Genomic DNA, 24809 nt, shown 5'->3' with positions numbered 1-24809 from the left:
TTTACTTTCCAACTGCAAAGGGCTGGAGGTGTGCACACTTGCAGTTGGCTTGGCTCAGCTCATGAGCTATAATGCACTCTGCTCTTCTAATGCAGTAGCCTGCTCTTATCTCAAGGTTTCCTTCATATAGCAGGAACTGTGATTTCATTGTGTCTTTAGTAAAATTGTAAAGAGACAACTCCTCACTGAACTGTGGTTTTGGTTTGTTTGGTTTTTTTTTTGTTTTGGTTTTTTTAATAGCAGTTGAAATGAAGTCATCCAGAGAATTCTCTTCAGGCCATAGAGTGGACCGAAGCATCTCAGCTGGTGACAATACCTTGTCTTCCCAATCTACTGACTTCACTCAGGATGAAGTAAATGGGCAATCACATAGGTATGATTTATCCAGAGGAGCATCTAAAAGTGCAAGAGGAGTCTGAAAGGACTTACCAGCTAGTTCCATGCCGCTGTAAAGACAATCTGTGAAGTCATTTGATGTATGATGTAGTCTAGTCTGAGACAGCTGTGATGGTGCTTGCCAAACAAAATACCCTTAGTTGTGCCAGAGGCAGCTGTTCAATTCCTAAGCATCTGGTCCAGAATGGGAGAAATTTCAAGCAAGACATTAATGAACTTCACATGTATGCACAACGCAGTCTTCTGCAAATAAAACTTCCTGATTGCTTCCTTAGATGGCTCGACTCTAACCCATGAAAAATCATTTGTTAGTAAAGAAATAGGTAACACTGTGGGAACAGGGCAGGGATTAACTTGCAGAAGGAAGAAAAATTCAGCATTTAAGTGGATTCAGAGGGTTTAAACATGCTGAGTTACTAGCATAGCTGACCAGAGTCCCCAGTTTATCCTCTAGATAGGTATAGCAAGGGAGACAATATTATGAGTTCTCTCAGCAATGGGTTTCAACTCTTCTTTGAAACAGTTTCTGTCAAAAGAAGATGAAAGATGATCCTTCCTCTCCTTCTCCTGTTCATACCTTGAGCCCTCTGCGAAGCCTTTGTTATATGTGGGACTGTGATATATCTTGGATGAGAACTAGGAATTCATTAGCAATTGGACCAAGGTTTACCAAAGTTTTTCAGGGGCTGCATGTGTCCGTCAGACATTAACAGCTTTTTCCTATAGCTAATTTGATTGGGCCAAGTTTTAAACAGTGAGTGTAGAGAAATTATAAAAGCAAGTACATTCCAGAAGTAAAACGCAGAATGGGTGGAGATGTGTTAAAGGAAAGGTTTTACCAATTCTTTATGGATTTAATTTTTCAAAGTGCTTAGTTATTTCTGTCTAGCACTTCTGAAAATTAGACTCTGCTTAGAGTTTTGTTTCCTTCTGGCCTACAGATGCCTGAGTGTGGTTTTTGGGTGTTTTAGTTTTTGGGGTGTTCGTGTGGTTTTGGTTGTTTTGGGGTTGGGTGGTGGTTTTTTTTTGTTTGGGTTTTGGTTGGTTTTTTTTTGTTTTACCTCCAATTGTGCTGTTTCCATGGTGACATCTGAGAATGCTGGAATGCTTAGTAGTCATGGCCCTATCAGCATTACTGGTTTTGTTTCTGTTGCCTGTCCTAACAGTAGCCAAGCACATATTACAAATGAGAATTTTATGGTCAAATTCCTTGCTTTGTGATGGAGAGATTATTTTTCAGGCCTTGACTTGCAAGAAGCAAGCCAAATTGTGAGCATCTTGCCTCACACCTTGGTGAGAGGCTTTGCTTCTATACAGTCGTAACCTATTATTAAAAAAAATATGTCCCCCATAAACTTTAATTTGTCTTCATAAATGTATGTTTAAATCTCAGTAATAGATGGATCTCTAACTGAAGGAACAGGTGCAGTATCCTGCAGGAGAAGATAATATCTTTTGATTGCGTGCTTCCTTAGCATGCATACAGTTATTTGTATTTACAAATGCAGCCTCTAGTTACGGATATGGGAATGTAGCCATTCACAGTCCAAGCGAGCACAGGGGTTCCTGTGTCAAAGTCTTTTGTTGATATGTTGGTGTTGCAATAGCTGGACCTGCCTTTTCATTCTTTCATTCACGGAAGCATACTTTAATTTGTTTGCAAAACAAACAGAACAAATATATCACTGCTTTGGTCATAGTTTTGACCGCTGTAAGAGATGTGTCCTTCCTACTAGGCAAATACCAAGACCTTCCTAGAAGAAGTATGTATGAGAAAAGGAGAGATGAATTGTGGTCACTGCTATATCCCCTCTTCCTTAGCAGTATAAACTGGGAATTTAGCTGCACGGAGATCAGAGAAATTATGCTAAGTCAGTCTGAGAGAAGAATGAGACCCTAGTACTGGCATGTCTATTGTGGTTCTTTATTTCCACAGGCGAAATGATTGTTCTAGCTGATATATGTCAGACTGGCATCTGCCCCTGAATTGCTATTCCCTGCTGCATTTTAATCATGTAAGCATATAGATCTGTTGTGCTTTTTAGCTAATCAAGGCTAAATTTGTAATAGACTTGAGTTTACAATTGTGGCTGGCTGAAAAAGCCAGTATCTTCTTATTTTGACATAAAGGGCTTAAACTCTACAAGGCCTTCGTAGGTCTCTAATGGTCTTGCTTTTCTGCTAATCTGGTAAAAATCGCCCAAAGTCCAAATGTATTTCTATTGGAGAAAATGGTCTAAGTCATCTTTGTATGTTCAAGTCCTGTCATGTCTCCTGGTTGAATATTCCCAATGTCAGTCTGTCGTGCACGTTTTTTACACAGTTATTTAATTTTTTGCGAGCAAACGGTTTTCTTTCTTCTCAATGCAAACGTGAATTTCTGTGTGAATTTGTTGCAGGTTGGGTTTTTTTGTTTGGTTGCTTGTTTTGGGGTGGTTTTTTTGGTTTGTTTGAGCACTTGTTCTCAAATTACCACACCTTGTTGTAAATGACTCCTTTACAAAATACTGTGGAACATTTTCCCACAGTTAGATTTTGCTGCTTCTTACTTCATCTCATCAATTTCTAAAGGATGGCAAATAGCAGTTTTTTGTGTTATTCTGAGGATTATTTTCTGTTGATCTCAGCCTATTTATTGGTGTAGTAAAAGATGAGGTGCTTCTCTGACACCTGGGCACATCAAGACCAAGATCTGCTCTGCACTCTGCCAGAAAACCAGCAGTTTCGTTGTTTTGGGGTTTTTTGGGTTTTTTTTCAATTTTATAGTGTTTGCTACCAGCTTATTTTATATAATCCTTTCCTGAAGAGTTTGCAAACATGTGAGCCATCTGTGTGACTGTTGTGTATCTCTTTGGTATAGTGACTCTGGTTGCATTACTTTGTCTCTGGAGTGCTTACAGTCCAGCTGCCTAGGTTACTGCGGTGGAACTCTTGTGATTACTGTTGGCTATAAAAACACTTTTTAGTGTATGGGAATACAGATCCAGACTTTTGATACCTATTGCTAAATAAAGAGGAAAAAAACCCCTCATTTATCGCCCAAAAACTGTGGTGAAGCTTTTGGATCTTCCTTTTTTATCTATGTTAGCATATTATAGTACATATATGATTACCATGAAAAGCTAAAAGTGAATTGAAAACGAGCTCTTGAATTAAGTGAATAAAATGACAAAAAAGCAATAACAATGAGACTGGTTTATGGTGGAGATATTTAAATGTGTCTGTGGCCCACGGCTTGGGGTTTTATCTAGCCGATCTTAGGTTTTTGGTTTTGTTTTGCTAGTATCTCCTCCTTTGAAATGAGACAAGTGTAATACTTGTAATACTCAGAGACAGGTCGAGGGCTGCAGATATGGCTCTTAGCAGACCAGTTAGCATGTCTCTGTCCTTAATAGTTAGCATATACAAATGTAAAATAAGACAGTTCATTTCATTTAAAATACAAAAGAAACACTTGCTCAGATCTCCCTGCAAGGTGAAGCAGGGATATGGAAGGGCTAATCAGCACTGACTCAGCAGCATTCCCAGGGGAGGAGGGAAGATTAAATGTCTTGAAAATCCTCCTAATCACCCTTTCTGGTGGTCACAAAGGGTTCTTTTGATGGAGCTAATAACACGGGGACTTTCCACTTTAATCTCTTGTCTGTAGATGGCACCTTTTTCGATCTTCTGCCTTTGGCTCTTCTATTTTCTTTATAAATATGGTGAGCTTTTTTCATGTAGCTGTTATTTCAGTTTAGCTTTTTCTCCTTTTGAGAGAAAATTGACTCACTAGAGCAAACATGAGTATAGATTCTGAATTACTTTAGAGACTTGCTGTTTCCTGGTAGCCTCAATTTTTGTACCTGGGAAAGAATATTGATGCTGGGGGCAGGGAAGGACAAAGTATCTTCACACAGTCATGGACTGCGTTTGAAAGAATGGTATTCTTGCCGCACATACAGACTGTGAAAAAACAGCAGCTGTTTTATGTTCTCAGTGTGAATAAGGCACCTGTGTGGTTAGGGAATTTATTTCATAGATGCCATCGCAGCTTTTTGCTCTTTTGACAAAGCCTTCAGGGTGTTCTACAAATCTTACCACAGCTGGGAGCCAGGGAGGCTGCCTGTCTCTGCCAAGATTGTGACCTATACCTGGGAGAAATAATAGTGTCAGTGCCCTAAAAGGATACATTCCTGTGCTGTAGCATACCTGTTTGCGCCTCAGATTGAGTCTCTGTGTGTGATAAATACAATGGAAAACAAGCTAAAGATCTATTGCTTGTTTGCAAGGGACTTAACTGAACCTGTTCAAGCCTGTTGTCCAAAGAACCAGGTTTGAGTAGGATAGACAGGTCGATAGAGCCAAGTTTAGAGGCAGCTCAGTGAATACATGCCCCAGGGCAGTACCTGTAGTGCCACTGTTCCTTTCCATTTGCAGTCTCCCTGAATTTTGAATAGTCTGTCATGCTGTCACAGCACGTACTGCAGGTTTCACTTGGTTGCAGACTTACTATACATACATAATTCTCCATGCATTGCTAACCCTTTCCATCTCCTCCTACAGCAAGTTTCCCTCAGCCTTCACCAGCAAACCTAAGATTCCTCGCACTCCCGAAGTGCAGAGTGCCAGCCCTAGAAAGGGAAAGGTCCCAGCTATTGCTCCCCAGTTCTCTCAATCTGGGCCCCAACAAACAAGCCGTCCCAGCTCCTCAGGATCATCCAGAAGGAGCAGACAGAGTAAGTGGAAAAAGTCATCATTCTGTTTGTCAGACCTTGGGATGGGAATGGAGGGAGCACTGTAGTAGTTCTCCAAGAATGAAGTTGTATGCCACAAATGTGCCAGGAGTATATGACATTGTACTTGTCATCTGCAGGATATACAACCATGTAATTATATCCTGCTGAACACTGCTCCTATTTCCAGGCTGTTGTGTGAGCAGTTAAGAGACATGCTTTTTCCTGTCTCTGGGTGAAGAAAAGCGGCCCAAATTCTACGATTCTGTGATTCTGTGAATTCTCAGAAGTTTGGAAGGGAAGCTTCTAGTCTCAGACTTTCTTTAGATTTCATTAGAGCTTTTCCTTACCTTTAGACACATTTGCTCCACTCTTGTAAGGTGTTCAATGTTCTTCAGTTTGGATCCATGGGTGTGTCTGCACTGCAACTAAATGTAGACCAGATGTCAGGCAGTTCAGAAGACGGGCTCAGGGCAGCCTAGTAAGCAGACAGCCAAAACGTGGTGTGCTGCTTGTGACAGTCATCATTCTGCTGGAGATTTGTATTTAAGAACCCTATGGATGTGCCATTGCCTGAAGAAGTTTAAGCAGTACTAGCTTGCAGTGGGCTCAGAAGAGGGCTGTGACTTAAGGTTGGATGGAAAGGAAGGATGGACACTTGCTTTAAGCCAACCAACACAAGCCCAAGAAAGCAGAAATGTTGATCTCAGATGCTCTTACAACAGTAAACAAGTGTATGGTGTGTAAGCTGGGGGGAGGTTGGGGAGAAGGGGGAAGAAAGATGCATTATTCGGTAATTCGCATGATTTTTCCCTGCAGTGTGGCTAGGACTATCTGGATTCAAATATACCTCTGGGTCCATCATAAATGAAAATGGCGGGAGCAATGTGCTGTATATTCTTATTCCGAGCATATTGTAAGAGGTTTAGTGATGATTATTTGATCACAATGTAACATCAGCTCTATTCTTTAGATGTAACTTATCTTTAAACATTTCACAAACACATGGTAAGTCATAGTACCTTGCAAACCTTTGCAAGAAATTTGACGTATGTGTATATCCTTAGCTCCTCATTACAAGTAAGGAAAATGAAATGCAGAGAATTTAAATAACGTAGTAAAACAGCAATAGAACTGGAAAGAGCCTCCTAAGTCTTCTGTGTTCTTCACTGATTGTCGTTCCACACAGTTGCATGTGCAAGGAGATGGGGTGGTTTACATTCAAGGAGTACAGGTGAGGCAATGGAAGGGAGCGTCCTTGGTGGTTAAGGGAGGTTTTGACCTAGAGAGTACTTTCTTGAACAGTCCTATGCTTAGGTAATATTGCCAACTCTTTTGGCTTTACTTATGCTGCATATGCCCTGTGGTTTACCTCTGACATTTCTGTTTCCTGTGATAGGAGCACTGTTCTGCCCTGATTGAATGTGGTGTTAACACCCGAGAGTGTCCCTGCTTCCTCTTTCAGGTCATTTACAAAAGCACTGGCCAATTGAAAAGGTGAAGCTCTGCTGAAGAGGGGAATAGCATAGTGTGTGTGTGTGCACATAAATACTCCTCTGTATGTTCTAGTTTCTCCAGGACAGCTTTACACTCCTGGGTGCCTATGTCCTATGAAAGATAACGACATACATATGTTGCTCTCAGAGGGCTCTGAAGAAAGTTCCTTTTCCAGTGGCACAGTGTTTAACGTATTTTATCTTGAAATTGCATCAAAGCAGAGCATGATCAGAATTGTAGATGACTTGGGTTTCTCTGCTAATTCAGTGTATGTTATTCATAAGTTCAGAGTCTTTGGCTCTTCTAACTTTTACTGGATAGGATTTGTCTTACAATACACCTCTTAGCTGTACCTGTGCATCCTTAAGCTGAATGTATAGCAGGCATTACATCTTACTATGTGTCCATTTAGCTTTTCTCCTGAGTTTCCTATTGGGGTTCCAGGTAATTGTTTACTATTTGCCCACAGGTGCCATGGGACAGACTTGGTGTCAGCAATTGAATGTTAAACTCGTCACTTCCTGCTAAAAATAGCAAATAAATTATTTTGCAAAAAAGTAATCTTCCATTCACCCTGTGTATATATGTCCTGCATTGCTCTCTGCTGTCGCAGAAAATCTATTAGTTACTGTTTTTACATCTTGCACAGGCTTTTACAGGCTTTTTATCATTTGGAAAAATGAGAGGAAGGTGATATGGACCAGATTTCAAAGGACTAAAAAGGGCTTTAAGCACTTATGTCCAAACTTGAAGTTCTCAAAGGTAATTCCCAGCTGTTACTTAGATGCAGGGAAGGCATCTGAAGCAGGTGAGCCCCTAATGTTTCCCTAGTAAAGCTCTGTGCAACTGTTCCTTTAATTTCCCAGCTGACTCATCTGTAAGTCAAAATTATATCTGATGCATAGATATCAGCAATCAGTAGATTTCAGCAGTTGCTGCCTCCCATTTGCCTGCTGCATAGGTATGTAGGTTTTTACATATCAAGAGACTCTGTCCTAGTGGAAGCTTGTCTTTAGTTTGTGGATTTCTTGGTATTTCTGGAGAAATACCAAGTTTTTATAGTTGATGGGCATGATGAGAAAAAGATTAGTTTCTGATTGTACTTACTTGATGTGCTCACTTACCTTAGAGACACATTTTTAGCTTGCTTTTAGTATTTATTATAGGTGTATTTTCTGGAAATAAGTTGGTTTTACATAAACCCAGCTGGACTGTTCCTCTTGGCACTTGGAGTGTGTGGAATGCCTGAGGAATGCAGAGGAAGCACAGGTACAAGTGCAGCTACAGTCCTGAGGCGAGATTCCTGCTTGAGATGTAGCCTGCTGCTGTTAGCTGAGCTCTAAAGTTGTACATTAAAGCAAAACCAAGCTCCTCCAAATAAAATCAGCCATGCTGGGGTTTTCTGCGAATTCCACTTCCTAGCTGGTGCAGGGATGACACTGGCAGCATGGCTAGAACATTTAGACTTTTTCAACTGTGCTTATGTGCTCCATGTGGACATAGTTGAATGGTTTAATCTACTCTGTTCCTTACTCTGCATCTGTTCCAAGCGACTCTGTGTGGGCATGCTGAAGGTGTTTGCAGTGTACCATATTCTATCCAGGGCACAGTGGAGCCAGAGTAGTACAAAAATCTCTACTAGAAGAATGAGGAATGATTTTTATCAGGTGTGTCACTGGGCCCTGGTAACCAACCCCCTGTTCCTTCACAAGTTCTTTCAGTGTCCCCTGACAAGTGTTTGCCATAAATAATTCTGCATTTTTAAGTTGCAACATCAGTGGTTAAGGTGCCTTTCTGCATGTTCTTTGTGGTGTTTGTGTCACTGTACAAGTTGAATAAGCATTGCCCTCAGGCAGCTCCTGTCTTGTAATAAATACTGCTTTCAGCTGACAGACCCTTTCTTGCTGTTTTTCTGCAGGCAGCCAGTCCTACAGGAAGTGAGAACAGTTCCTTTCGTCAAGAATCACCTGTCACATTGTTGAAGGACAGAGCCAGCTTCCTGTAATGAGCTTTACTGGCGACCTACTGAGAAGAGAGTGGGGTTATTGACATTGCATGGCGTATGCCTTGCACAGTGATTCAGGGATTATCTGATGGGATGCATCTGTTGTCATCTCTAAAGCTGGCTAAGACAAGGGCCTTGTTATTACAATTCAAGGTCTTGGCAGCAGCCCAGGACTGATATGGGAGATGCCTATAGTCCACATATCTCCAATAGTTTACTCTAAAGTGACGTTGCCACCTTGAGAAGAAACTCTTGCTCTCTGCCTTCTGTGTCAGAGTAAATGGCCTTTGGAGACGGTATGTAATGCTCAGCACAGGAGGCTGTCCAAGCAGCTGTCTTTTTTACATACTGCTCACTGAACTTATTATGCCTTTGTGAATTAGTTGGGAGATACCTGTGTTCAAAGGATCTGAACAAGGGGGGAAAATGTATGCCATGTGTGCAGAGCCTCACTGCCTGGAGCAGTCTCGTGTGGAGCGAGTTCTGTATTTGGCCACCAGAGACTGGAGAGAAAGTATTTCATCAACTTCTGATTGACCTGTGGCAGTTGAAAAAAACTGTGCCAGTGCCTAAGACAGCATCCATGCTCACCACCATGATCAGCAGCTTTATCTGCAGCAATCACTCCTACTATTTCTTCCTATGTTTTTTTCTTAATTCTACTGTTAAACTTTTGTGGAGTGAATAATCCTTTTTTTTTCTGCTGGAATGAAGAACTTTGTTTCTTCATTCAAAGAAACCATGAGAATGTGAACACATCAGAAGTAGCTTTCTCTTTACATGTGGCTGTGGACAATCTTTTTTGGTCTTTGTTGCCTTTTTTATGTTCTTCATGTCTGAGTGATAACTGGTTATGACTTTATGGAATTTGTGCTAGTCTTCAGTGAATATGAAGTGCTGACTAGGCAAGAGAGATCAGAAAGCCCTCCACTAAATAAAAAAAAAGAGCAGTTAGTTCCACCAGTAAATTACAAAGCTAGTGCTGTTTGTTGTTCTTTCTCTCAAAAGTAACAGTGACCAGGAAACACTAAATTCTTCACTGGGGGTTGGCTTTTCAGTAACATCCCCTCATGTGACACAACTGTTAGGACAACAGCAATAACTTTTCCAGAACTGTAGTTTGCCTTGGAACTTGACTGCTGCTGAGATAGACATGCACATAATGCAGGCAGTATATTTGCCATAGGCAGACTTCAAAAGCAAATGCTTTAACAGGTACAAAAAGGGAAAAGGTAAGGCTTTTGTTTTGGAGTTTCACCTTGAGAAACAAACAAGTGGAACACAGCCTGAAAGATATAGCAACTCCAGTAGTGACACTACCTTCCCCTAGAGTAAAGATATGTAAAGCCAACAACCATTTCCATAGGACCAGAAGAAAGCCTTACGCTTCTGATGAGGCCTTGAGTTGTGCCTCTTGGTATGTGGTGGCAACTGAAGAGCCAAGCCCATTTCCTTGTGTGATGTGGTTGCCATGAGACCCACCAAGATCACTGATGCTGTGTCAAATGTTTGCAGAAAGGGCTTCCATGTGCAAGTTCAGGTAACCCCTTTGGATAATAAACTTTAAACTGGAATCAGGATATTCTGTAGGAGAAGACATCCCCCCCAATAAGACACCCCCCCCAATAAGACTAGTTTAAAATCTAGTCTTATTCATGTGGCAGGGATGATTTACTGCTCAGTAACTTCAGGGTCCTAAAACAAAGCAGGCAGTATTGCTTTAACTCCCAAACTACATAGGACATAAAGTGATTATAGACACTTCATAGCCCCGATAGCATAGATCTCCATGCATGACAAAGAAATCACAGAAAATCTTTGACTTGTACTTCAATTCATCCACTTCCTCTCAGAGTTGATAAACACAATTAATGGAAAAATGGTTCACAAAAGGGCAATAATGGAAAACAGCAATTAAGACTCACCTGGTGGTTTTCCAGGGTAGGCAACTTTTCTTTTTCCTCTGCAATGCTGTCTTTTTTCCAACATTGTAATAGCAGCGGTCAAGTTATTAACACTGACGCGCTAAGTGCATTCGTTTGCATACACAGATAACACATAATGCTCCAGTAGTTGAGTTTTATTTATTTTACAGCAATGCTGAGTTTCGTGTTGGAGCAAATTTGGTTCTCTGAGATGCAGAGCAGCAGTTCTTGAGAAGTGTTGATTGCAGACTAATTTTCTTTATTTGGAGGGACACAACAACCTCACTGGCTTTACCATTAGTTGAGATCTAAATCGCACCACTCCTTCCAAGTCAGCTGAAGGTAGTTGGTTGGTATGGCTACAACTGTTCCAGCAGATAAAGATTCATGAAAAACAAAATGCGTCTTGTAGAACTGCACTGAAAGGAACAAGCTGAAGTTTATGTACTTGTGTGTTTGTTTCTTGCTCAGGCCTATTGCAATGCAGAACTTTATATGTACATTTTTCCATATTCTACTCCTAGATATTCTGGAGTGTGAGTATAGAGTTTGAAAACTGAGACTATTTTTTGATAGTAATGCTGAGAAACTTCATTTTCCAAATCAGAGAAAAACTATGGATATGCTTAGAAATAAATTCTCAGCTGAGCAGTAATTTGAGAGGCCAGCAAAGTAATGTGTCCTCCTTTTCTCTGTCTTGTTCACAAAAAGCCCCTGTGATGCCAGCTGGGAGATTTTGAAGCTAATGAAAAATGTTGATTCTGCCTTTCTTAGTAGGACTCCAGTATTCAGGGTTGAAAGGTCCCTGGATGGAGGTCACTAACACACACATAGCAAATTCCGCACCTCACTCATAGAAGTTGTTAGGGGTTTTTTTGTATATGCTGTGTAGAGGCTGCTGCTAGATACACCACCCCCCTGGTAATTCATAACAGGAGCAGTGGAAATTGCCTGCCTGAATGAGAGGGGAGTGATTGTGCTTAAAGTGACTGAGATTTTGTTTACAATGAGCAAATATGGTTATTGCATATGACACAGATCAGCAAGGGAAGGTTTTTTGAGATCAAAGTGCTATGTGGTGCTAGCATGCCTTTTGGATATAACTTTTCTATATTCAGTGTAATTTTGCTTATGGACAGTGTTGTGTGAGACACAAAATGCATAAATCTATTTAATTTTGCATGCAGGGCTCATTCTGTACAAGTGCTTTAAAATCATCTGGCAATGAGTGAGTGAAAATGCTTCTAAAGGAATTTTTTTTTTATTTCTTCTTTCTCTTTTTGATAGGTTAGTTTGGGGTTTCATGAACTTTTAGGGTGTGCATTTGTTTACATTTCACTCTGGTTTATTGTTAATAAATTCCATCCCCAACAGTTTTGTCTCCACCTGAGTTGAAAACACAGCTCCCCTCTGTTCAGCCTGGCCTCCCTCTACAGAGGTAGCATGTTTACTCAGTGTTGCAAAGCAGGCATGAACCACTCATTGTTTGTGGTCTCTCATGAGGAGAGCCCGGGCAAGTGGGATGCCACCAGTGACACTGGTTTGGTGTCAGAAGTATTTGTTGGAGGATTTAAGTGTGTAGGGAAAGACAAGCAAGGAAGTGCTCTGGAGAAAAAACATTTCTGTGATGTGGAGGGACAGTGGTTCCTTGGTTTGGCTTTGTTTCCTTTAAACAAAGTTCCACTAGTCTTTATAAAGCATGGTGGTGGTTACAGTGTAGAGATAAGAAGTGATGCATTGCATTCATGCACATCTTTGAGTAGTGGTAGCAGAAAAGCAAACAGGTTACCTTCCTCCCAGGTAATTACCTACATCAAGACTTTTACCTTTTAGCTTTGGGCTTGAATTCATCTTTGAGCCACAACTTCCTGGCAGTTTGGACCACCTTCACACATGCTAATAGTCTGCCTCAGTAATGGAACAAGCCCTTTCCCAGGAGAGGAAATGTTGGAGAGCTGAGAGGTGCACCTCTCTCAGTGAGCATAATCTAACCGAGGAGGAGGTGCATGGGCATGGCTGACATAGAGGATGTAGAGGTAGCCTTACAAACCTCCACTGGCGGCAACTAAGTACCAAAATGCCTCTGCAACTAAGCTGTGTGGGCTTCTCCAGGCTATGCTGCGCTTTCCTAACCTCTGCTATTCATATGAATTATAAAAGAAGTGGGACTTGGGATAATTTATTGGTGGGTAAGAAACAGCAAGATGTTTCAAGGCAAACAAAACAGCCTTTACGACCAGACTGGTCTGGCCAAGCTGCATGGGAATCTACTGCTAATAGATTTTAAAAAGAAGCCAGCTTCTGGGTGCAGAACGTAGAACATTGTCCTACTACGTTATCAGACCAGTAATTCTTCTAGCCTGGCACCTTCTTAGTGATTGGGATCTGATGTTTCAAAGCAAGTTTATTCCCAGCTCCAGGCTGCTTTCTACCCTGCAGTGGAAGGGCATTGTATTCGGTTACAGGATCATGATCCAGATTTCCACTCCCTAAGGATCTGATGCTCTCCACACAACAGGCTGAGAGGCGCACCCTATGGCATCTAACAACTTTCTGGAGCACGGCCTTTTATTTCAAGTTCTCTCCACAGTCCTTGGCATATGGTCTGTTCCAAGAAACTAAGGTAGTAATTTATTGCAGTGAAAGTGAAAACACTTCACATGAACAGTAAGAAATCCAGGTGACAGCTTTACGTTTGTTTTGTACTTATCTTCTTCAAATATGGAAAATGCTGCTCTGATATGATTTGAAGTCCACGGATTTTGGGAGTGTCAGTTATTTTGTTCACTCTGAGTGTGAATAACCTAGCACTATATTTAATTTAAAAAATGGTTTCCAGTATGCTGTGCTGGTTTTCATCTTGAAAGTCTTTAAAGTGCTGCTTTATTTTGTTTGGTTTTCTTTTAATGATGCTGAGAGCTAATTCTGCTGAGTAAAAGAATAAACAGGACAAATAAAACTCAGTGTATACCTTTAACATTAAGGTTTATCCTGCAGATGTTTAAGATGCCCTATATATTAAGCTGCAGTGCACAGCTACAAATGCTGAGGCCATCTGAGAATCAGACCACCTACTAGGGGATTTTAGGAGGCAAGGACTTCCCTCTACTGATCTCAAGGGAAAAATCTGGCCTTTGTAGATCCAGATTTCATTACAAATGCATAGTCATCCTCCTCTGAAGAGTGAGAAAGTTGAGCTAGCGTGCGGATGGGATGTAAGTGCTGGAAATAGCAGCTCTGTGCCAAGTGATACAGTTCCTCATTTGGTCTGCCATGTGCCGGTCTGGCTGCCCTAGCCGTTGTCTGGATCCGGTTGACTGTTGGCAGAGGTTGAATGCTTCCTGAGAACAAATCACTTTATTGTTCATGTTTGCTCACGCACTGCCTTTTGGGAGCATGGTTCGTGTTGGTAGCAAGAAGCAGGGCCATCAGCACCAAGTAAATTGTTTGTCAAGCAGTGTGTCTCACTGAAAGTTTTGCCCTTTTCTCCAACTGCTTTCCCCTGGATTGAATTTTCAGTATCCTGATGGACTGGCTCCTGCTAAGCAGCTGACTTGTTCATTGTTTTTGCTGTTGTTAACTCGGCAGATTGTGGCCTACCATGATTTTTCACAAAACTGGCTCCTTTCTTTTGTCCTCCTTTTCCAAGTGAGCAGCTGAGAACTGACATGAGGCAGCTCTAGGACTTGAGGAAAACAGTTGTTTTGATTAAGCCCCCTGCATCCTGAGGAAAAGTGGGCTGTTTGAAACAGCCAAAATTTCCATCCTGACTAACTGTACCAAAAGCTCCATGCCAAGGAACTCCTAGTCATGAGCCACCACCTCAGGGAGCGATCCACTGGCAAAGCACAGCAGCAGTTCTCAAGAGTCCCATCGCCCCATGCCCCAGCGATACTGGCTATAGCAGCCACCGCTGTCCTGTCTCTGCACAGGTCCACGGACTGAGACTATCCAGAGCAACTGCACCAGTGTAGCCACACTGCAAGTGGGGGAAAATCATGGATTATGAGCCAGCACAACTGGTCCCATGGCTTATAGTCAACCTCAGTGCTTATGTGAATGAGGACATGAGCAGCATAGCCCATAACAAAAGCTTTTAGGCTCTACCATGATACACAGTAACAGCAAAATGAATTTGGCTTGCATCTCCCAAAACTGAAAAATTGGTCAGGTTGAGTTCCAGTCACATGTACGTGGAGCTGACCTGAAGTTCAGTGTGATCTTCTCACTCAAATTCAGGACCTAACCATTGCAGAGCATGGCTCCCCATTTTTACAGAATGAGAGAGAAATAATTTACTTTTGATGCATTTTCCACAAAGATGAAAAACTTTGAGTAGCTAAATGGCTGTTTCCTGTACTGTACCTTAAAACCTGAGTGTGCTTTGGGTTGGTACAAGGAGCGAGCATCCTAAGACTGTATTTCTCTCTAACCCTTGTTATCCTCCTGGCTCTGAATGTGTAGGTGGTGAGGATGCTGAGCATTGCAGGAAGGTGGGTCTAAGGGACTGCGAACTTCCACAGATCTTGTTGGGGCTTCTGAGGTTCTCTGAAGCCACGTTTATGGCAGCTAAAGCAGAAGACAGTGACATTAATTGTGTGCCACTTCCCAGGTCACCCAGAAATGGCAGCAGTGAGAACCAATTTCATCTCAAATCCCAGCAGGGTGACTTGGCTTCTGGGTCCTTGTCATGCTCAGGTCAAGGCTTTTGAACCAAAACCAAGCCAGGTGATCTTACACCTTTCTGGTAACAATAGCGCATTTGCATCTGTAGAGTCCAATCTAAAAAAGAAGTATCTTTTCTGTTTATCTCATTATGTTCATTTCTTGTTACTGGTGAGATCGAAATACAGCCTATATTTCAACCCAGTCTAGCTTCCCCTGCACAGCTGTGAGGAGGCAGCTAGCTCTCTGCAAGCACTTTCTCCTTGCTGGCAGCAGGGGATGGTTTGAGCCTTTGTGGAAAGCTGATAGTTTTGTTCAGGTGCCTGAAATGAGTTTCAGAAGGAACCTCAACACATGCATAAAAATCTGTCCCTTTATCCTGCAGCAGTGGCCTCTCTGAAGAGTGCCCTTGTAGTTTCCTGTCTCTGCTTCCTTCCCTTGCTGTAGTGTTTTTTGTTTGTGGAGGTTTGCCTTATTTCTTCCTATAATGGGAATTATTCAAATAGGCTGGATTGTGTTCATGCATTACAGAGACGAAAGAGGCTTTGAAAGGCGATCATCCCAGGCTGGAGCTCTCTGAAAATTAGCTGGATATTTGGTGTTTGCTTTGTTGTAGCCCCTTTCCTTTCACCTGTACCACAGCCTCTTCCTGCAGCAGACCTGATCCCAAAGGAGAGCTTTTCTGTCTCCTCTGTATTATGCAGGAATCTCCTTCCTTTTGTGCTGGGTCTGATTAAAATCTCTCATTAGCTTTACCTTCTGACTTCTGACCTTGATACTTTATGCAAAACCACTTCCTAATGAGAACGGTTCGGGGCAAATCAGCCACTGAAGTGTTGCATTGCCACAGTGAGACCTCTGGGCTTCATTACGGGCCTCTCAAACCATTCCTGGGCAATGGGAATGGGACATCGTGTTGCTAGATGAACTGTCAGAATATTTTGCCTCTTTCTTCGGACACCCGCAGCTGCACTGAGCAAAGCTGCCTTATCTTCTGTGAAGCTGGCTGGTCCTGCGACTTGGCATAGCTACTGGTGTTGCCCACGTGTTTCTTTGAATGACCTTCCTCTGGGCTGTGAGTGTGGTTTGTACCAGGAATACCCTGTCCTTGCTAGAAAATCAGCTCCTGGGGAAATATGTCCTTGCTTAGGCACATTTGAGATGATGGAGGAGGTGTTATTGCCACGGCCTTAGGGGTGTGTTGTGGCTGAACTCAGCCCTACACAGCCACTTGGTCACTCCCCCCTGTCGTGAAACAGAGCGTTTAGGATTGCTAAAAGAATCACTATCAGAGATACTAATAAGAATAATTCTAATGGAAATTTATAAATGTGTGATTCAAAAGAAGTCAATGGCAAGTTTCACTGTTACATACATGGAGATCATGTCTGAATTGGTAATGATTTAATTGGATTGAAGCGATTTATACAGAGTTGAATTGAAATGATGTCTACAGAAACCGAAGATACACGGGAATAAGGGAGACCCTCCTGTTGAGTCACAAGGTTCAGACTAGATCCCCTTGCTCCCTAAACTCCTGGCGAAGCCTTGATGAGGTTGGACCTAGCCCTAGTCTCAGACTTGGACAACGGTTTATGTCTAATGGAAATTAACTTTAAATTTAAACTTTAAATTCCTTAAAAGAAAATTGAGTAGAGGGTTTAAAGAGTAAGGGAAAATTAATCTGTTGAGTCACAAGATTCAGAGTGGGCCCCCTTGCTTTCTAAACTTCCCCTCAGAGAGGAGTTGAATTCGGTCATAGTCTCAGACCTGGTCAATGGTTTATGTTTGATGAATGAAATGTAGGGAATGGGGAAATCCTCCCGTTGAGTCATGAGGTTCAGTCTAGACCCACTTGCTTTGGCTGGATCTAGACTTAGTCTCAGAATTGGTCAATGGTATATGTCTAAGGATGACAAATGTAATCTAACAGAAGTTTGTATTGATACAATGAATCAGAAGATTTCTAAAACACTTGATTATTGAAGCTAATATACATGCACTTACAATTAAGTACCTAAACTTACACAAGACAGTCACATGGGGATATATGGATATATAGATATATTTACATATATACGCATACGTATGTTAAAAATTTCCCTCTGATGCAGTGAAAAGTAATATTTCTAGATATATCCTCACATCAGGTTTCTAAGCACTCCTCAATGGGCAAAGGGTTGAGAGTCACTGAGCAACAGTAATGGCCCAGGCAGATGATCCCCCTATTTCATAAACTTCAAGAGTTTACGGACTCTGAGAAGCGTCCCACTCAGAGGGAGATCACTGGGTCACAGCACGCTGCGGTCCAGAGAGCTCAAAGGGTCTCTCTCTTGGGGCGACTGTTTACAGGGCAGTAAGATGATCGGCTTTAGTCAGTGTAAATTTTCATCCTGGTATCATATGTGTGTTGGGAATGATTAACCATCTCAGAAAAGCTCCTGATATGGTAAGGGAGTATCCAGGCCTTCCTGTTATCTGTGTGGTCCTTCCTGTGTTTGTTAGGCAATTAGAGTTAATGGTCAGGGGGGCACCCAGCCATCCAACTCCATGCATGTGTGCAAAGGCTAACAGGAATTCTTTGGGAAGCAGGTGGGTCCAGGAGAGAGTCAAGGGGACGAACCACCACACACCCCCTCAGTGGGATGGGGAGAGAAGCAAAAGAGTAGAAGTGAGAAAACTTGTGAATTGAGATAAAGGCAGTTTAACAGGTAAAGCAAAAGCTGTTTGTGCCAGCAAAGCAAAATAAGGAATTCATTCACTGCTTCTCACGGGCAGGCAGGTGTTTAGCCATTTCCAGGAAAGTAAGAACAGTTACATCATGCATAACCGTTACTTGGGAAGAAAGACAACATAACTCCGTATTTCTCCCAGGTTTTATTGCTTAGTGTGATGGCACATTGTCTGGGATATCCCTTTTGTCAGTTGAGATCATCTGTCCCTGCTCTGTCTCCTAGCTCCTTGTGCACCCCTAGCCCACTTGCTGGCCAGGCAGCATGAGAAACAGACGGCCTTCATGCTGTGTAAGCAATAGCTAAAACATCCCTGCCTTATCACACTGTTTTGGTTCCAAATCCAAAACATAGTGCCTTACCAGCCTCTGTGCAGAAAATTAATTCTGTCCCAGCCACAGCCAGGACAGGGTGCATGTCTGTTCGTTGTGCTTTGCACAGAATTGGGCATAGCCTGCTATGAGTAGGACAGTAAGACTTGGGAGAGGTGGTAGCTCTTCTGAGTCCAGCTGTGCACCAGAGGAAGAGAGTGGATGGTGGCAGGGGCTGGTGTAGGGCTGGCACCTGGTTACTGTACACAGACCCATTAGAGTAGAAACTGGGGTTTTCTGAACGCCTGGGGGGGTGGGATCTGAGAGGATGTGGCATACAACCCTGACAGGAGTGAGGGCTGTTGGTCATCTACTCCATCTCCAGGGAGTTCCTGGCAGGCATCTTTAAACCCTCAGTTCAGACAGGAGAGAAGGTTACCCAAAAGCCCGGAAGTACTGGGTACCAGGGATGGGGAGTCTTTGTGCTTCCAGCTGTGATAGACTCCAGAGAAGGATTTTCCCCCAGCATCTCTGCTGTGTTGGTCATTCCCTAGTACATTGTGATGGACCAAAGAGAGCAAAACCAAACTGGTTCAGCAGTGGTTCCTGCTACTGCAGCAGTTCCAAATCAGGCTGTTGCTGCCTGACTGCCTGAGCTGTTGCAGGCTCATTTCGTAGCCCAAGCAGGATAATCAGTGGTTTTAATCATGAATACACTGTTGCTATGCCCAGCTTTCTGTGCAGACTTGTGCTCTGAAACGGAAGTAAGGGGAAATCAAAGGCGTTAACACCCCTGGTTTGCTAATGTAACACCAGATAGACAAGAAAGTTTCATTTCAGCCTGGATTATTACCCAGTGCCATTTGTATGCACAGATTCTCTTACAGTGGCTCAAATCTTCAGTTTGACCTGCACGCCTCTAATTCTATTGACACCATTTAGTTTCTATTACGCTTAACGTGAAATTGAGGTTTTTCCAGTTAAGGTAAGAACCAGGAACAGAAATTTCACCACCACACCCATTTTCAGACCTTGAACATCAGGAAGATGTTGAGAAATACCCTGGCTCCAGCTGGGGGTGATTGTCCCAAATGCAAATGTACCAGCTTTAGTGTCTCCTTGCTTTAACTCCTTCCAAACTTGAGAGAGCTTTGCACCTCCCACAGGGTAGACAGGGAGATTGCAAGAGGCAGAGCAGGGGAGATGGGGGCTGCCCCTGAGCCTTACTGGAGTGTAGCAGCTGAGACTGGGCAGGGTTCTGGGTAGGGGCACTGCAAAAATGTGGAGAATGAGTTCTAGGAATAGTCCTGCTTGTAATTTAATCCTTATTATTTAATCTAAGGTTCCCATTTGTTGATGGTAAGAGTGACTCTTGTGATCCCTTAGTGTTGTCACATGTTCTTACAGCAAGGTAAAGTGGTTTGTGCAGGATGAAGGCCCAAAGGGTTGTTCTATGCACAGGGAGGGTGCAGCTGGGAGATCTGCAGTGCTGTGCTTGGGGAGCTGCAGCTGCGGATTGCCTGGAAACTTAAAATGTTAACATCATCGGTACTAGCTTATGTTTATTTTCTTTTCCAGGCACAGTTTGAAGCTACTATTTGTGACCCTGAGGGGTAGAAATAGATTTTGTTTGTCAGGACAACCATACATCTCCCCCACCCAGGTAGTTCAGGGAGGGATAGCTCCTACATCCTATGAGGTTCACAGTGACATTGCAAAACTTTTGATGCTGCATCTATGTTAACTTGGCCCACGCTGTACCTGCATCAGCTAAAAGAGCTGTTACACAGGACCTGGCTTTTCCACCACATCCACTGAACATGGAACCCATGCCAAAGGTTGGGGCTGCATAAACCCAGCCCAGGTCTTTCCACCCACAGCTAATGGGGGGCAAAGTAAAAGTGCAGTATGTCTACTCCTTGCATGGACTAATGCATCTACCTTTTGCTTGCAGCCTGAATTTTGCTTTTCCTGCCACGCTTCCTGCAGACAGCATCTGGTCAGGCTTCTGCTGCTTCAGTGCATTTCCTGAGTATTACTCAGGCATTTTATTCCGGCACAAAGGAGGGAGCAGGTTAGAGCTGTCTGGCCTGGTGGTGCAGAAACTAGTGACAAGCAAAAGCTCCTTAAGTACAGTGTACAATTCTTCTGTCCTTCCTCCACACATTGATCCATTGTTTTTCCAGATTATTGAGAAAAGCATCTGGGTCTGAAGTGTATTGGTTCTCCCTTTGCAAGCAATGAAGAAGATAATTTTGCTGGCAGCGCTGCAGCTTGGCCCAAGGCTGTGCTGCTGGATGGCTGATCCCAAGGCCAGCAGGAGCTGCAGAGATACTGACCTCAACCCTGTGAGTGGATGGTGGGTTCCTCCAGATTGCTTCAGTGGCCTAGGACCCACCTGGGATGCAAGACCAGCCCAGGAATGGAGCTGTCTGCAGTGGCAGGGCTTCCCTCCTCTCCTGGCCACTCCAGCACTCAGTGCCTGCAGGGATGGGGCATGGGAAATGTGCACTGGGCCTGGGGAGTGAGTCCCTCTGGGCTCTAGGGTGCCCAGGGGTGTCCTTTTAAGCCTTATCCATCAGCTGTTCCCCTGCAGCTGCCATCACCCTCCTTCGGCATCATAACAACCTGGCACAGCTGCCATTACCCCACAACAGTTGATCTCATCCTCCCCACGTGCTCCCTGGGCTGTGCTAAGGGGGTGATAGGATTCATCCCCCAATTCCTTAACAAAACCAGGCAATAGCAGAAGGACAACCAGGGAAGGAGGGAGGGAGTGGAATAAGTTTTCTTAGGTGTTGTTTCTGCCACAGCCTTATGCAGTAGCACTTGCTCTCTGCTCCAAGGTAGCTTGGCCCTGTGGGCTGCCCTCGCTGCTGCACCATTCAGGGGGCTGGTGATGAGCCATGTCCTTCCCCTGCACTGGGACTGTGGGACCATTTCCACTGGTCACAGGGCTCTCTGTGGCTGCTGGTGACTGGCAGTGGTGTCCACACACCCATGGCTTGATGTAATGGCCAGGAACACAACTTTTGGGTGACCTTTCCCAGGTTAAGCACAGCTTGCAAAACCCTCATGGCTCGCTATGGGCTTATAAAACTCAACTTTTTTTATTGTGGAAGTTTCACTGGAGTTGGGAGCTGAAGAGGGACTTCACTGCTACTGATACCTGGCAAACACCCAGAGGGGAGGGTGGCTGCGATGCACATCTCAGCCCTTCAGATACTGCATTCCTCTCAGGATTTCTAGACTTCGCCTCTCTGTCCCTACTTCTGGAAGATAACAAACAAGCCTGGCCTCTGGACAGCATCCTTCTGCTGTCCTCTGCCAGAAGAGATGCCTGGGCAAGAGCAGAGGCTTGTCAGAGTTGGTAGCAACCCCTGGGCAGGGATTCCCTTAGAGCCTGGCTGCCTGCATCTTACAGTTCTTCAGCCAGGGCTGTAGGTTTTTCTCCTTTTTTCAGCCCTGTTCCCTAGCCCAGAGGGGGTTTGATGAGGTCCATGTGCTTCGCAGGTGTAAGTCAATGCAGCTTTAGCAGCTTCGGGCACCCTGTGATGCTGCCCAGGGTGTGAGGGTCAGCCACTTTGTCTGGTCTGTGCTGAGAGCTGTGACAATGATGACTTCCCCGGACAGACGGACACATGCAGACACACATTTCTGCCTCTGCTGTAAAGGAGTTGTGAGTTTGTGACATTTTTTCAGGTAGTTCGGGTATTGTGGCAAACTGAGCAGAAAATCAAGTGGAAAAGGCCATGAGAGGCAGTAAGGAAAGAGAAACAGGAGACACTTATGCAATCTCGTGCACGGGATTTCCTCTGAGTTTGTGCACCTCCCTACTATGTCACCCACGGTCACAAGAGTTCACCTTTTTCTTTGTGTCCCCCGGGGTGTTACATACTTGCTGGAGAGGCTGTGCCAGTGAAAAGCCCTGGTGTTAGGCTGTGGAAGGTGGGTAAGGCTCTTTCTGGGGTACACCTGAGCCCTACCTGAGCCTGCAACACCATGTGTGGACTTCCGCAGGCTTCAGCGCTTCACCCCAGGCCATGAGACACACTTCCCCCAGCACAAGCAGGACCCGGTGCAGTGCAGGGCATGGTGCTGTCCCACTGGCAGCATGCTTCCAGCCTGCTCTCTGTGCAGCCCTGGCCCCAAGGAACTCCTGAACACTGTTCTTCCAGTGGCTCCTCCTAGGCAGGATTTTGCAGTATTTCCAGGTGAAGGGTTGGTTTGTGCAGTGGTGCCCACCCCACTGCCAGCCAGGGGCCAGGGAACAGAGGAGCCCCTTCTCTGCCCCTGTCCCTGCATAGCAGACAGAGCCCCGCTGTTGCTCAGAGGAAGTTTGGTGAGGGCAGAAGGGAGGAAAAAGCTCCTGGCAGGTTTTGTCTGTCAGAGCCAAGAATGGTCCCGTTAGGAGCTTGCGATCCTGTTTTTTTTCTTTTCAAATACATCTATTTATTTTTTCAGACTGCTGGCCATTGCTCAAAGGAACCCAGGCTGAGTCCATCCCAACTGGTCAACCGCTTGCTTGTGCCTCATCCTGGCCCTGATCATGCTGGTGAGAGCTTCGGCTCCTCAGCCATGAAAGCCGCTCTCTTAGCGAGGGTGTGGATGTCTCCCCTTGGCCAGGAGCCTGTGCCGGCAGCAGGCGCTGGGGGGGAGCTTGGCACGCCGGTGCTGGGAAGACTGGGGCAGTGTTCGGGGCCGAGGGCTGCTGAAAGGGCTCAGTGTGTGCTGAGCGTGAGTCACCAGGGCTGGAGGGCAGCTGGAGCTGCTGAAGGAGGGGCCGGCACCCCACGGAAAGGTGGTGAAACGAGTATCATTAGTGTGGAGTGGAGGCAGAAGGGCCTGAGGAAAGAGGTTTGAGAGACCCTTGTGTTGCATCTGGGTGTGTGCATGGGGTCAGGGATGGGAATGGGGAGGGGGCAGCGAAGGCTGGGTCCACCTGTGCCCCAGGTACATCACTTAACCTTCATGTGTCAAGCAAATGAAGCCTGGGGAAGGGCTGGGTGAACCCTGGAAAGCTTTGTGGGGTCTTCAAGGTGAGAGGACCTTGTGTCACCCTCTGATGCCCCAGAGGTGGTGCTCCATCCCGGCTGGTGCAAAGCAGCCCTGGAGCCACTGGTTTTCTTTGGCTATAGCTCGGGCTCAGTTTGGCTGTGTGCTTCCCGGTCTGGCTGATACAGACCCAGGTAGCTGCCAGGCTGTGCCAGCCCCTTACAGTTCCTCAGCATCATCTCCTGGTCCCCAGGGATGTCACCTGCTGTGGCAGATCCAGGAGGCAGCTTGTCCAATCTCCTGCATCTGATATTGCTGGTGCTTCAGTGCCGTCCCCTAAAGGGAAGGTGGCTGCGGAGTTAGGACCTCCTCGTCTGGAGGCATGTGAAGTAGGGATGATTTTCTGGTTTGGATTGAATACAAGCATGGATGGGAAGGTTTGGGTCCATCTCAAAAGCAAATAGCCTTGCATGGCGGTACCAGCAGCCAGAGAGGTCCCTCATGACATGTCCGAGGGTTAGCTGCATCCTGCTGTCTTCCAGAGGCATCAGGTTTTCATGCAAGACACCAGCATGTGCGCAAAAGAGTAGAGGCTGGGGTTCAGCTTGCCTCAGTCCTCAAGCCGCTGGGGACAGCAGGAAGCTGGAACTGGTGCAGAGAGGGTGCATGCAGAAAGCGATCCAGTGGTGGCTGGTCAGGAGATGCATCTGAAGCAGATAGATACACTTTTTAATGGGGTTTTAGCTGGCTGAGCTGCAAAGGAGTTGACCTTTGCTGAAAAGTCACACTAAGAAATTTCCCACTAGCACAAATAACCACAGCCCAAAAGCACAGGGTCTCACCAGCTGAGCAAATGGGAAGGGCAACTGATGGAGTGTGCCGCCACACTCCTGTGCCTCTAGACCTGCAGAAAATCACTCCAGGGGCTGGAAATATTCTTATCGGCTTTCTGGCTGCTGTACCAGGGCAGTTCCTCCACCACACCTCTGGTTCATTGATCCATGGGGCCCCAGAGCTGAACTCCACAGCCACATGCCCCATGTTGACACCGCAAGCTGTGGGGGAATGTCCGTACCACCTCACCCAGAGGACTTTTCTATCCTGCTCTTTCCATGCTGTCCAGCTCCCCATCCTTACTCACCTCTCCCTAATGCTGGGCAGATGTTCAAGGCTTTGGCCCTACATGAGTGACCTCTTAGGGTGGTGCTTTTCTGTTCTGTTGTCACCAGTGGCAGCAGTAGGATGAGGGCAAGTAAAACACTATGGGGAGCACAGTGTGATGATATAAATGGGCTGGAAGGACCCCTGAGAGCCATCACTTTGTTCCTCCACCCTGCAGCAGGAGCCAATTTCCCATGATGAGGCAGGGATCAACCCAGCAGCGGTGTCTGGAGCCTCCCTGGACCAAGATGCCAAAAGCGCCAGAGCCACAGCAGAGCCATCATCCCGGCGGATGGCACAGGGCTGTAGCTGCGCTTGCTGTGAATCAGGGAAGAAGCTGGATCCATGCATTAACTCACTGGCCATCTCAGCCCACAGCATGACTTCACTGTTGGGTGAACATCCCA

General features: G+C 44.9%; 1 protein-coding gene across 11 annotated transcripts in view; it reads left to right on the top strand.

The window, feature by feature from the left end:
• Window positions 1-11911, top strand: part of ARMC9 (armadillo repeat containing 9) — a 72539-nt gene extending 60628 nt beyond the window's left edge. For 7 of the 11 annotated variants that reach the window (XM_030496033.1, XM_030496038.2, XM_030496037.2 and 4 more), the window contains 3 exons: window positions 241-373; window positions 4942-5114; window positions 8527-11911. In XM_030496033.1, coding sequence (XP_030351893.1) covers window positions 241-373; window positions 4942-5114; window positions 8527-8549 — 329 coding nt within the window. In that variant the 3' untranslated portion in view covers window positions 8550-11911. Of the gene's footprint in view, window positions 1-240; window positions 374-2332; window positions 3537-4941; window positions 5115-8526 lie in introns of those variants that run through there. The other 4 variants (XM_030496039.2, XM_030496040.2, XM_030496041.2 and 1 more) reach the window with 4 other exon arrangements.
• Window positions 11912-24809: the final 12898 nt, after the last annotated feature.

Source organism: Strigops habroptila, chromosome 8 (assembly GCF_004027225.2).
Source record: "Strigops habroptila isolate Jane chromosome 8, bStrHab1.2.pri, whole genome shotgun sequence".
NCBI lineage: Eukaryota > Metazoa > Chordata > Aves > Psittaciformes > Psittacidae > Strigops > Strigops habroptila.
This window is presented reverse-complemented; position numbering and strand designations above follow the sequence as displayed.